Source organism: Dipodomys merriami, unplaced genomic scaffold (genome assembly GCF_024711535.1).
Source record: "Dipodomys merriami isolate MVZ:Mamm:240054 unplaced genomic scaffold, mDipMer1.0.p SCAF_322, whole genome shotgun sequence".
NCBI classification, from domain to species: domain Eukaryota; kingdom Metazoa; phylum Chordata; class Mammalia; order Rodentia; family Heteromyidae; genus Dipodomys; species Dipodomys merriami.
Window position 1 is genome coordinate 1,181,686 of NW_027204738.1, and position 13,044 is coordinate 1,194,729.

At 48.0% G+C, this 13,044-nt stretch overlaps 1 protein-coding gene across 3 annotated transcripts in view; it reads left to right on the forward strand.

Moving 5' to 3' along the window:
- The first annotated feature begins 38 nt into the window (after positions 1–38).
- The window catches only part of LOC138841584 (pre-mRNA-processing factor 6), a 48,852-nt gene continuing 35,846 nt past the window's right edge, over positions 39–13,044 (forward strand). Inside the window, exons 1-6 of one of the 3 annotated variants that reach the window (XM_070042366.1) lie at positions 39–210; positions 2,183–2,351; positions 3,412–3,530; positions 6,517–6,595; positions 9,780–9,956; positions 10,385–10,540. In XM_070042366.1, the coding sequence (XP_069898467.1) occupies positions 140–210; positions 2,183–2,351; positions 3,412–3,530; positions 6,517–6,595; positions 9,780–9,956; positions 10,385–10,540 (771 nt within the window). In that variant the 5' untranslated portion in view covers positions 39–139. Of the gene's footprint in view, positions 211–864; positions 1,177–2,182; positions 2,352–3,411; positions 3,531–6,516; positions 6,596–9,779; positions 9,957–10,384; positions 10,541–13,044 lie in introns of those variants that run through there. The other 2 variants (XM_070042367.1, XM_070042368.1) reach the window with 2 other exon arrangements.

Below are 13,044 nucleotides of genomic sequence, written 5' to 3' on the forward strand. Positions count from 1 at the left end.
AGTCCTGGTGGGCGGGGCTTCTTCCTGGACTGCTTCCGGAGCGCTGAGCCGCGACGCTTCAGGCGACACCGCGAACGATTCTGCGGCTCGGTGCCGGCGGCGTTTTCGTCTTTTCTTCGGTCTTCTCCTTGCCGTCGCGATGAACAAGAAGAAGAAGCCATTCTTGGGCATGCCCGCTCCGCTCGGCTATGTTCCGGGGCTGGGCCGGGGGTGAGGCCCGGACTGCGCGCGGGCGCGGACGGGGCGGGAGGGGGGACAGACGGGGCGGGAGGGGGGACAGACGGGGCGGGAGGGGGGACAGACGGGGCGGGCGCGGACGGGGCGGGAGGGGGGACAGACGGGGCGGGAGGGGGGACAGACGGGGCGGGCGCGGACGGGGCGGGAGGGGGGACAGACGGGGCGGGACGGGGGACAGACGGGGCGGGACGGGGAACAGACGGGGCGGGGATGGGGAGGGAGGGGGGGACAGACGGGCTGGCGCAGACGGGGCAGGAGTGGGGGGCATGGACGGAGCGGGCACGGACAGGGCGGAACCGGGAGTGGGGGACGGACCGGGTGGGAGTGGGGGGCACAGACGGAGCAGGCACGGATGGGGCGGGAGTGGGGGGCATGGACGGGGCGGGCACGGACGGGGCGGGCACGGACGGGGCGGGAGTGGGGGGCATAGACGGAGCGGGCATGGACGGAGCAGGCACGGATGGGGCGGGAGTGGGGGGCATAGACGGAGCGGGCACGGACGGGGCGGGCACGGACGGGGCGGGGGACAGCTTGGTGGCACGGACGGGGCGGGGGACAGCTTGGTGGCTGCAGTCTTGCCCTCCAGCCACGAGGCTTCACTCATCCCGGCGACCCCAGAGGAAGACTGTGCTGACTCCCCATGCTAGCTGTCCAGGGCCTGGGGATGCGAGCGGCAGTAGGTCGGGGTAGGACCCTCAGTGGTCTGGCTTCATCCCTGCGGGACGCCCAGGCCGCTGTGGCCACCGAGGAGACAAGCAGTGGGGCTTGCCAGACAGGGCTTTGAGCCCCAGTGATCTGGTTTTACGATGAAGAGCGAGGAGGGAGCCCTGGTGTGAAGAGGAACGCTTCCCCCTTTGCCTCAGGCTGACTGAGGCTCACCACGTGGGGTTGGTCACCACTGATCACTGCAGGCTGCCACGCTCAGGCCTCAGGGACATGGTGAGGCTGGTGCTTGTGTGTCCATGCTCTGCCAGGCCGTGATTCCCCTTGTTGGGTAAATCAGCAGTCATTAGCCTCTTTCTTGATTGTCCATCTGTTCAGGAAAAACAGACCTTTCTTGATGGTGGTATTAGAAACTGCACGCTGTGCACGGGACTCAGATGCTTCACCATCTTCGGAGGACTTGGATGTCCCCACTACAGGCTTGGTGCTTGTGTAAATAAGCACATAACAGGTTCCAGAGAGCAGGGGATTTTGAGGGTGCAGCTGTCACACATGGCAGAGTAGAGGAAAAAGCTTTTTTTTTTTTTGTCCTTGTGGGGCTTGAACTCAGGGCGTGGGCACTGCCCCTAAACCTTTTTGTGCTCAAAACTAGTGTCCTACCACCTCAGCCACAGTGCCACTTCCAGTTTTTGAATGGCTAATTGGAGATGAGTTTTTTTTTTTTTTTTGGTTGGTCGTGGGGCCTGAACTCTGGGCCTGGGCACTGTTCATCAGCTTTTCAGCTCAAGACTAGTGCTCTACCACTTGAGCCACAGAGCCACTTCCAGCTTTTCCTGTTTATGTGGTGTTGAGGAATAGAATCTGGGGCCTCATTGTACCAACTGAGCCACCTTCCCAGCCCATGGAGATAAGAGTCTTACGGGGACTTTTCTGGGTAGACTGTCTTAGAACTGCAGTCCTCAGATCTCAGCCTCCTCAGTAGCTAGGATTACAGGTGTGAGTCACTGGCCCCCAGCTAGGAAAAGTATTACGTGTGGAGGTAATTAAAAAAAAAGCGGGGTGGACAGAAATTGTCTGTAACCTACTCAGGGTAGGTGAGATGTTCAGGCAGGTGGAGAAGACCAGTCATGTTGGGTAGCATGGTTTGAGAACACAATTTGCTGTCACTAGAAGTTTTAGGGGTTCCCAGAGGGATTATACAAAGAGATGTTAATAAGTGCTGAGCAGTGGAGGAGGAGAATCGGATTCACCCAGGTAACAAGTGTCTTGGGGCCTCTTCCAGTGCCACTGGCTTCACCACGCGGTCAGATATTGGGCCTGCTCGGGATGCAAATGATCCTGTGGATGATCGCCATGCCCCACCAGGCAAGAGAACTGTGGGGGACCAGATGAAGAAAAACCAGGCTGCTGATGATGATGATGAGGATCTGAATGACACTAACTATGATGAGGTACTTTCATGGCTAGTCCTTCCAGTTAATAGAAGGACTGACCTGCCTCTGTACTAAAGGGTTTGGATACGCCGGGCGCTGGGTGGCTCACGCCTGTAATCCTACTCAGGAGGCTGAGATCTGAGGATCGCGGTTCAAAGCCAGCCCAGGCAGGAGAGACTGTGAGACTCCTATCTCCAATAAACCACCAGAAAACTGGAAGTAGCGCTGTTGCTTAAGTGGTAGAGCGCTCGCCATGAGCTGAAGAGCTGAGGGACAGCGCCCAGGCCCAGAGTTCAAGCCCTAGGACCGACAAAAAAAAAAAAGGGGTTTGGATTCATGGAACATCTTTAGCATTTTGAGAGAGGGGAGCAGTAAGAGTCTAAAGAAAAGAAGCTCCCTCTCCCCCCTTTTTTTTTGTCGGTCATGGGGTTTGAACTCTGAGCTTGGGCGCTGTCCCTCAGTTCTTCAGCTCAAAGCTAGTGCTCTACCACTTAAGCCACAGCGCCACTTCCGGCCTTTTTCTTTTTGCTTATGTTGTGCTGAGGTATTGAACCCAGGGCCTCATGCATGCAAGGCAAGTGCTCTACCACTGAGCCACCTTCCCAGCCCCGAGATATATTTTCAAGTTCAGAATGCTGCTACCTTGGTGTGTTTTTGTTGTTGTTGTTGTTGTTTTTCTTTTGCTTTTTGTCCTGGGGCTTGAACTCAGGACCTAGGCACTGTCCTTGAGCTTTTCAGCTCAGGGCTAGCATTCTATCGCTGGAGGCACAGCTCCATTTCTGGCTTTTTGGAGATAAAGAGTCTCAGGACTTTCCTGCCTTGGGCTGGTTTTGAACAACAATCCTCAGATCAGCCTTCTGAGTAGCTAGAATTATAGATGCAAGCCACCACTGCCTGACCAGTTCCACTATCTTTTATGTCCCTGGTGTTTGAAGAATGTTAATCAGCTACTCTAGAGTGGTCCTCATTTTGGGTTTGTCTTGTAGAAAACATAATTAACAAGGGGTTTCAACCAGATATGTTCTCTGTTGTTGGGATTGTGTTAGAGGGGACATTAAGTGTTTTATTTGGTTTTTAGTTTAATGGCTATGCCGGAAGCCTCTTCTCAAGTGGGCCTTATGAAAAAGATGATGAGGAAGCAGATGCTATTTATGCAGCTCTGGATAAAAGGATGGATGAAAGAAGAAAAGAAAGAAGGTAAAATGCTTTATTCAAGTTAGAAAAAAATATTTGCTTCAACTTCCTTTCAAACCCCAGAATTGTCAAAAAATAAAAATACAGATTATAATTTTTTTTATGTCTGTCCTGGGACTTAAACTTGAGCCTAAGCACTGTTAGGATTTTCCCTTGAGGCTGGTGCTCTACCACTTGAGCCACAGCTTAACAACTATTTTTTTTGTCGGATATGGGGCTTGAACTCTGAGCCTGGTCGCTGTCCCTCAGCTCTTTAGCTCAAGGCGAGCGCTCTACCACTTGAGCTACAGCTTCCCTTTTTTTTTTTTTTTTTCTAGTGGTTTATTGGAGATAGGAGCCTCACGGTCTTTGGCTTTGAACCTCGATCCTCAGATCTCAGCCTCCTGAGTAGCTAGGATTACAGGCGTGAGCCACCGGTGCCCGGCTTAGCAACTTTTTGTTGGTTAATTGGAAATAAAAGTCTCACTGACTTCTTTGCTCAGGCTAGCTTTGCACCTTGAAACTCAGATCCTAGCTGCCTAAGTGGTGTGAGCCACTGCCTAACAAAGATAATAATTTGTTTTTTTTTTTTTTGGATCCAGTCATGGGACCTGAACTCTGGGCCTGGGCGCTGTCCTACAGCTCTTCAGCTCAAGGCTAGTGTTCTACCACTTGAGCCACAGCGCCACTGCCGGCTTTTTTTTTTTCTCTGCTTATGTGGTGCTGAGGAATCGAACCCAGGGCCTCATGCATGCGAGGCAAGAGCTCTACCACTGAGCCACCTTCCCAGCCCAAAGATAATAATTTAATGCCTGGTGCTGTGGCTTATCCCTGAAATCCTCGCCACTCAGAAGACAAATCTGGAGCATCATAATTTGAAGCCAGCCAGGTTAGAAAAGTTGGAGTGACTCCCATCTCCAACCTAACCAGCACAAAGCCAGGCTGGATGCATGTCTTAAATGATAGTGTGACAGCCAAGCAAGCAAGCTGAAGAAGCAGGAGGCCCAGAGTTCAACTTCCAGTACCAGCATTGAAAGAAAAAAAAAAAAAAAAAAAGACTAGTCTGCTCAGTTTTTCTTTGTATTGGTGAATTGGTATTGGGACTCAAACTCAAGACCTTATACTCAGCTTTTTCTGTTCATGCCTAGTGCTCTCCCACTTGAATCATGCCTCCAATTCTGACTTTTTGCTGATTAATTGGAGATAAGAGTCTTGTAGGCTGTTTGCCCAGGCAAACAATCAATCCTCAGGTCTCAGCCTTCTGAGTAGCCAAGATGAACCAACAGTGCTTTCTGTCTGTTCAGTTTTGAGGTTATTTAGGTCTTGTGCTGTGGCAGCTGCACTTGGATACATTTAGTCTAGCCTCAGGGCTTAGGAGCTATCATGAAAGTTTAAAGAAGCAGAAAGTTTAAATTAGCAGAAATTGAGGGGGTTACTTTGTTCATCAGGTTTACCTTTTTTTTTGTTGTTGGTCACGGGGACTGCTCTACCACTTGAGCCACAGCTCCACTTCTAGGCTTTCTGGTGGTTTATTGGAGATAAGAGTCTCACAGATTTTCCTGCCTGGACTGGCTTTGAACTGTGATCCTCATATCTCAGCCTTCTGAGTAGCTAGGATGACAGGATTACAGCAGCCACCAATGCCGCCAAACTTTTTTTTTTTTTTTTGCCATTCCTGGGGCTTGAACTCAGGGCCTGGGCACTGTCCCTGAGCTTCTTTTGCTCAGAGCTAGCACTCTACCATGTGAGCCACAACACCACTTCTGGCTTTTTCTGTTTATGTGGTACTAAGGAATTGATCCCAGGGCTTCATGCATGCTAGGGCTAGCACTCTACCACTTGAGCCACAACACCACTTCTGGCTTTTTCTGTTTATATGGTACTAAGGAATGGATCCCAGGGCTTAACTGCATGCTAGGGCAAGCACTCTACCACTAAGCCACATTCCTAGCCCTTGGAGATGGGAGTCTTTTTTTGTGGTAGTACTGGGGCTTGAACTCGGGCTCAAGTGCTCACTTGGCTTTTTCATTTGTACCTGGCACTCTACCACTTGAGCCATGTCTCTGAGATTTTTTTTTTTTGGAGGGGCGGAAATAGCAATCCTGGGGCTTGAACTCCGGACCTGGGCACGGTCCCTGAGCTACTTTTGCTTAAGGCTAGTAGTCTTAACACTTGAGCCACAGCACTACTTCTGGCTTCTTCTGTGTATGTGGTACTGAGGAATCAAACCGAGCTTCATGCATGCTAGGCAAGCATTCTACCACTAAGCCATGTTCCTAGTCCCTTTGCATTTTATTTTAAAAATTTGATTTTAAGTCTGGGTACTAGCCGGGTGCCCATGGCTCACGCTGTAATCCTAGCTACTAAGGAAGCTGAGATCAGAGTATCATGGTTCAAAGCCAGCCCAGGCAGGAAAGTCCATGAGACTTTTATCTCCAGTTAACCCCCAGAAAACTGGAAGTGGTGCTGTGGCTCAAGGGGTAGAGTGCTAGCCTTGAGCATAAAATGCTCAGGCCCTGAGTTCAAGCCCCACGACTGGCAAAAAAGAAAAAAAAAAAGACTGGGCACTAGTGTCAATTGTAATTGTAGTTACTCTGGAGACTGAGATCTGAGGATTGTGTTTCAAAGCCTAGTTTAGGTAGGGAAGTACATGAGCCTCTTATCTCCAGTTAATCACCAAAATAAAAACCTGAAGTAGAGGTATGGCTCAAGTTGTAGAGTGCTAGCCTTCAGCAAAAACTCAGAGAAAGCTCCTAGGCCCTGAGTTCAAGCCCCAGAACCAATCCACCCACCAACCCACCCACACCCACACACACAAATTTAACTCCTTTGTGATGGACTTATGTTAAAAAAGTATCAAATACATGTGGAAAATCATAATTAAAAATTTTTTGTTGCCTCAGTTATACTATTACTATATTATTAATATTTTTGGTTACCTTGTTATAACTAACTTTGTTTTAGAATGAACTCCAGTATTTCTAACGTAGGTATGTGTTTTATTACCTAGAGAGCAAAGAGAGAAAGAAGAGATTGAGAAATATCGAATGGAACGTCCTAAAATCCAGCAGCAGTTTTCTGATCTCAAGGTAAACAGATGAGCTTACATGCTAGTTCTTTTTTTTTTTTTTTTTTTTTTGGGGGGGGGGTCGGTCATGGGGCTTGAACTCAGCTTGGGCCCTGTCCCTCAGCTCTTCAGCTCAAGGCCAGTGCATCACTTCCGGTTTTCTAGTGGTTTATTGGAGATAAGAGTCTCACGGGGCTGGGAAGGTGGCTCAGTGGTAGAGTGCTTGCCTTGCATGCATGAGGCCCTGGGTTTGATTCCTCAGTACCACATAAACAAAAAGAAAAAAGCCGGAAGTGGCGCTGTGGCTCATGTGGTAGAGCGCTAGCCTTGGAGCTGAAGAGCTGAGGGACAGCGCCCAGGCCCAGAGTTCAGGCCCCACGACTGGATCCAAAAAAAAATAGAAAAGAAAAGAAAAGAGGCTCATGGACTTTCCTGCTTGGATTACCTTCAAATAGTGATCCTCAGATCTCAGCCTCCTGAGTAGCTAGGATAACAGGAGTGAGCCACCAGTGCCGGGCACATGCTAGTTCTTGTGTACCTAATGAAAGAGTTGGGCACTAGAGGCTCAAGCCTATAATCTTAGCTACTCAGGAGGCTGAGATCTGAGGATCACTGTTTGAAGGTAATCCAAGCAGGAAAGTCTATGACTTTTTATTTCTAATTATTAAAAAAGCCAGAAGTGGAGCTTGTAGCTCACGTAAGAGAGTGCTAGCTTGAACAAAAAAGCTATGTCCAGTACCCAAGTTCTGAGTTAAAGCCCTAGGACTGGCACAAAAAACAACAAAAAAAAGGACCCAATTGCTTTCTTGTGGTGTTACTGCTGAAGCCCTTACTGTGCATTTAGCCCAGGGAGATAACTGCTTAGAAGTTTGTGCTTCTGTATGTTAAACACATGCACATGTCAATGTATTTATCTCTCTATATGTACACGTGTACTCATAATACATAGATATCTATTGTAAAAGGTAGAACAAATAAACTTATTTTCTTTATAATTACAACTGCATGTCCGTCCGTCCTTCCTTCCTTCCCTGCTGCTCCTCGGGCTTGAACTCAGGGTCTGGGCACTGTCCTTGAACTATTTTTTTCTTTTTTTTTCTCTCAAGGCTTTTGCTTATGACTGGGGCAACTATTTGAGCCCCATCTCCAGTACTGGCTTTTTGGTGGTTGTTTTGGGATAAACGTCCCAAATTTGTCTGTCTGGGCCGGCTGTGAACATCAGTCTTCAGTTCTCAGTCTCTTGACTGGCTAAGATTTCAGACATGAACCACCACAACCAGCTTTTCTTCTTTTAAAATCTTTTTCCTTCCTTTTTATCTTGTCTTCCTGTCTTTCTTCCTTTTTTTTTTTTTTTTTTCCCCCTCAATCATGGAGCCTGAACTCTAGGCATGGGCACTGCCCCTCAGCTCTTCAGTTCAAGGCTAGCACTCTACCGCTTGTGCCACAGCACCACTTCCGGCTTTTTCTGCTTATGTGGTGCTGAGGAATCGAACCCAGGGCCTCATGCAGTCAAGGCATGCACTCTACCACTGAGCCACCTTCCCAGCCCTTTTTTTTTTTTTTTTCTTTTTTTTTTTTGTGCTGCTACTGGGGCTTGGCCACTCTTGCTTTTCTTTGTTTACTCAAGACTGGTATTCTCCCATTTGAGCCACTGCTCCACGTATAGCTTTTTTGGTGGTTAATTGGAGGTAAGAGTCTCACAGACTTTTCTGCTCAGGCTGGCTTCAAACTGGGAGTCTCAGAATCTCAGCCCCCTGAGTAGGTAGGGTTATAGATAGGAGCCACCAGTGCCCAGCTGTATCTTTTTTTTTTTTTTTTTTTTTGCTGGTCTTGGTGCTCAAACTGGGTCTGGGTGTATTTGCAAGCTCCTGTTTGCTCAAGGCTAGCGTTCTACCACTGCTGCCACAGGGCCACTTACATTTTTTTCTGTGATTAATTGATGATAAGAGTCTTGTAGACTTTCCTGCCCAGGCTTGTTTTGAACCTCTTCCTCAGATCTCAGCCTCTTGAGTAGCTAAGATCACAGGCTTGAGCCACCGGCTCTCAGCTTATCTTTTTTTTTTTTTTTTGGTTGGTTGTGGGTCTTGAACTCTGGGCCTGGGCACTGCCCCTCAGCTCTTTAGCTCAAGGCAAGTGCTCTACCACTTGAGCCACAGCGCCACTTTCTCAGCTTATCTTTTATTTAACAATTTTTTATTGTTACTATAAAGGTGATGTACAGAGGGTTAATTTTTTTAAATTAACTTTTTCTTTTTCCTTTTCTGTTTTTTTTTTTTTGTTGTTGTTGTCAGTCATGGGGCTTGAACTCTAGGCCTGGGCACTGTCCCCCAGCTCTTCAGCTCAAGGCTACCGCTCTACCACTTGAGCCATAGCGCCACTTCCGGCTTTTTTCTTTTTGCTTATGTGGTGCTGAGGAATCGAACCCAGGGCCTCAGGCATGCAAGGCAAGTGCTCTACCATTGAGCCACCTTCCCAGCCCAATACAATACATCTTGATCAATGTAACCCCTTTGATCTTTCTCCCCATTTTCTTTGTTTTTGTTTTTGGGGGTCCGGTTGTGGGGCCTGAACTCTGGGCCTGGGCGCTGTCCCTCAGCTCTTCAGCTCAAGGCTAGTGCTCTACTACTTGAGCCACAGCGCCACTTCCGGTTTTTTTCTTTTTTGCTTATGTGGTGCTGAGGAATTGAACCCAGGGCCTCAGGCATGCAAGGCAAGCGCTCTACCACTGAGCCACCTTCCCAGCCCCTCTCCCCATTTTCTTATCTTTTTTTTTTTTGCCAGTCGTGGGGCTTGAACTCTGGGCCTGGGTGCTGTCCCTCAGCTCTTCAGCTCAAGGCGAGCGCTCTAGCACTTGAGCTACAGCGCCACTTCCAGTTTTCTGGTGATTTATTGGAGATAGGAGTCTCATGGTGTCTCCTGCCTGGGCTGACTTTGAACCTCGATCCTCAGATCTCAGCCTCCTGAGTAGCTAGGATTACAGGCATGAGCCACCAGCGCCTGGCTTTTCTTATCTTTCTATCTTTTGTGGTATTGGGGTTTGAACTTATGGTCTTAAGCTTGCCAAGTGGGCACTTTGCTGCTTGAGCCATTTCCCTACCCCTGCTTTCGTTCTTTCTAAGACATAGACTAGAATCTGAAAGTGACATAACCTTGACTGATCTGTGAAGCCCTGCAGATCATTAATGTTTTGGACTATTTGGTTCCAGAGGAAGTTGGCAGAAGTCACAGAAGAAGAGTGGCTGAGCATCCCAGAGGTTGGTGATGCCAGAAACAAACGCCAGCGGAATCCACGCTATGAGAAGCTGACCCCTGTCCCCGATAGTTTCTTTGCCAAACATTTGCAGACTGGAGAGAGCCACACTTCTGTAGACCCTCGACAAACGGTAAGTATTTGAAAAGAAGGTGGATGGGGCTCCTTTAGTGTCGTTGGAGAGTGCCTGATGGGAACAGAGGATGTGTTGGGTTAAGTGCTTCTGCAGTTCAGAAGGTCTGCTGTGCCCAAACCTATCCCCACAGCTGTGCCTGTCAAGCCATGGTGGGACTTTCAGAGCAGGTTGTTTTATTTTTTCTTTTTGGTGGTCTTAGGATTTGAGCTCAGAGCCTTCCTTTGTTAGGCTGGTGTTTTACTACCTGGCTCGTTGGGATCTTGCTAACTTTTTGCCTGGGTCAACCTCAAACTGTAATCCTTCCAATCTCTACCTCCCAAGGAACTTAGATTACAGGCATGGGGTCTAATCTGGTAAACTCTAGTGAGGTCGCGAGAAAGTTCTTCAGCACAGCTATGCGAGTCAGTGTTTTGTCTTTTCCCTAGCAATTTGGAGGTCTGAACACTCCATACCCAGGTGGCTTGAACACACCATACCCCGGTGGCATGACACCTGGATTGATGACACCTGGTACAGGGGAGCTGGACATGAGGAAGATTGGCCAAGCAAGAAACACTCTGATGGACATGAGGCTGAGCCAGGTGAGGATTTGTCATGCATTTTCTTTTTTTTTTTTTTTTTTTTTTTTGGTGTCCGGTCATGGGGCCTGAACTCTGGGCCCGGGCGCTGTCCCTCAGCTCTTCAGCTCAAGGCTAGCACTCTACCACTTAAGCCATAGCGCCACTTCTGGCTTTTTTCTTCTTGCTTATGTGGTTCTAAGGAATCGAACCCAGGGCCTCAAGCATGCAAGGCAAGCGCTCTACCACTGAGCCATCTTCCCAGCCCCTTGTCATGCATTTTCTTATAGATGGTATTTAATTTTTTTTTTTTTTTTTTTTTTTGGTCCAGTTGTGGGGCCTGAACTCTGGGCCTGGGCGCTGTCCCTCAGCTCTTTAGCTCAAGGGTAGTGCTCTATCACTTGAGCCACAGTGCCACTTGCGGCTTTCTTCTTTTTGCTTATGTAGTGCTGAGGAATTGAACCCAGGGCCTCCTGTATGCAAGGCAAGCACTATACCACTGAGTCACCTTCCCAGCCCCGGTATTTAAATTTTTTGCCTGATAGTTATTTTAAAAGACCTAACAAAGGTTAGGAGATAGGAGCTCAATGGTAGAGTCTAGCTTAGTGTACACAAGTCACTGGGTTTAATATCCAACATTGCAAAAAGAAACTAAAAATGAACAAGTTCAAAACAAAAATGTAAAAAGTCTTTTTTTTTTTTTTTTTTTAAACTTCGTCATGGGGCTTGAACTCGGTCTGGGCACTATCCCTCAGCCTTCAGCTCAAGGCTAGCATTCTACCACTTGAGCCACAGTGCCACTTCTGGTTTTTTTTTTGTGTATGCATGCTAGGCAAGCAGTCTACCACTAGCCACATTCCCAGCCCCAAGTCTGACTTTTCTTTTGTCTGTCATGGGGCTTGAACTCTGGGCTTAGGCGCTGTCCCTCAGCTCTTCAGCTCAAGGCTAGCGCTCTACCACTTGAGCCATAGCACCACTTCCGGTTTTTTTCTTTTTTGCTTATGTGGTGCTGAGGAATCGAACCCAGGGCCTCAGGCATGCAAGGCAAGCGCTCTACCATTGAGCCACCTTCCCAGCCCCAATGCGTACATTTCTTACGAAGCATTGCAGCCTCCTCCTTTGTCCCTGAGCTTCTTTGCTCAAGGCTAGCACTCTTCCACTTGAGTCACATACCACTTCCAGCTTTTTCTATTAATGTGGTACTGAGGAATCAAACCCAGAGCTTCATGCATGCTAGGCAGGCATTCTGCCAATAATCCACATTCCCAGCCCCTTGGTTTGTAGAATTTTTTTTTTTTTTGGGTCCGGTCGTAGGGCCTGAACTCTGGGCCTGGGCGCTGTCCCTCAGCTCTTCATCTCAAGGCTAACGCTCTACCACTTGAGCCACAGCGCCACTTCCAGCTTTTTTCTTTTTGCTTATGTGGTGCTGAGGAATCGAACCCAGGGCCTCAGGCATGCAAGGCAAGCACTCTACCACTGAGCTACCTTCCCAGCCCCGGTTTGTAAAATTTTTGAAGCATAAGTTTGTATCACTTAAAAGTAGAGAAAGTCTTATAATGAACTTTTTGGTCCTTTCCTGTTTTCATTGGTTGGTTTTGGAGGCCTGGCAATTGCTTTATCACTGAACTGCATTCCTGGCTCCTATTCCTGTTTTTTGTTTTCGTTTTTTTTTTTCTTTTTTCTTTTGGTGCTGGTACTGAGGCTTGAACTCAGCCTGAGTACGCTGTTCCTTAGCTTTTCTGCTTAAGGCTGGCACTCTATCACCTAGCCACAGCTCCACTTCTGGCTTTTATTGCTGGCTAATTGGAGGTTAGAGTCTCATAGGTTTTCCTGCCTGGGCTGTCTTTGAACCGTGAGATTACAGGAATGTCTACCTTTTTGTGTATGTGTGTGTGCGCGTGGTGTGGGTGATAGTACTAAGAGTCTTGTACATGCTAGGCTGGCACTCTAACACTAATGCTAGCTACTACCTTCCTAACACTCGTGTTCCTGAGTGCAGGCTGGCCTTGAACTCTAGATCATCCTGCCTCAGTGCTGGGATTAACAGGCATATACAGTCACCTGGCCTCATGATTAAATCTTTGGTGAATCTTTTTTTTACTCTTACAAGCTGTGTTTTGATGGATTTTTAGGCTTTATGTCCATATCAGTTAACATTCATGTGTAGTAGCTTTGAGGTAGAACTTTTAGATCAGAAATGTTTATTTGTGTTGGTAATACTATGGTTTGAACTCATTTGAGCTTCCCAGACAGACATTCAGACAAACACTAACACCTGAACAACACTCCCATCCCTCTTTTGCTTTAGGATAAGTTTTTGTCTTTTTTGCTGATGGCTATCTTCAGTCTGAGATCCTTCTACCTGTGTTTCAAGAATAGCTGAGAGGGCTGGGAATGTGGCTCAGTGGTAGAGTGCTTTCCTTGCATGCATGAGGCCCTGGGTTCGATTCCTCAGCACCACATAAGCAAAAAGAAAAAAAGCCAGAAGTGGCGCTTTGGCTCAAGTGGTAGAGCACTAGCCTTGAGCA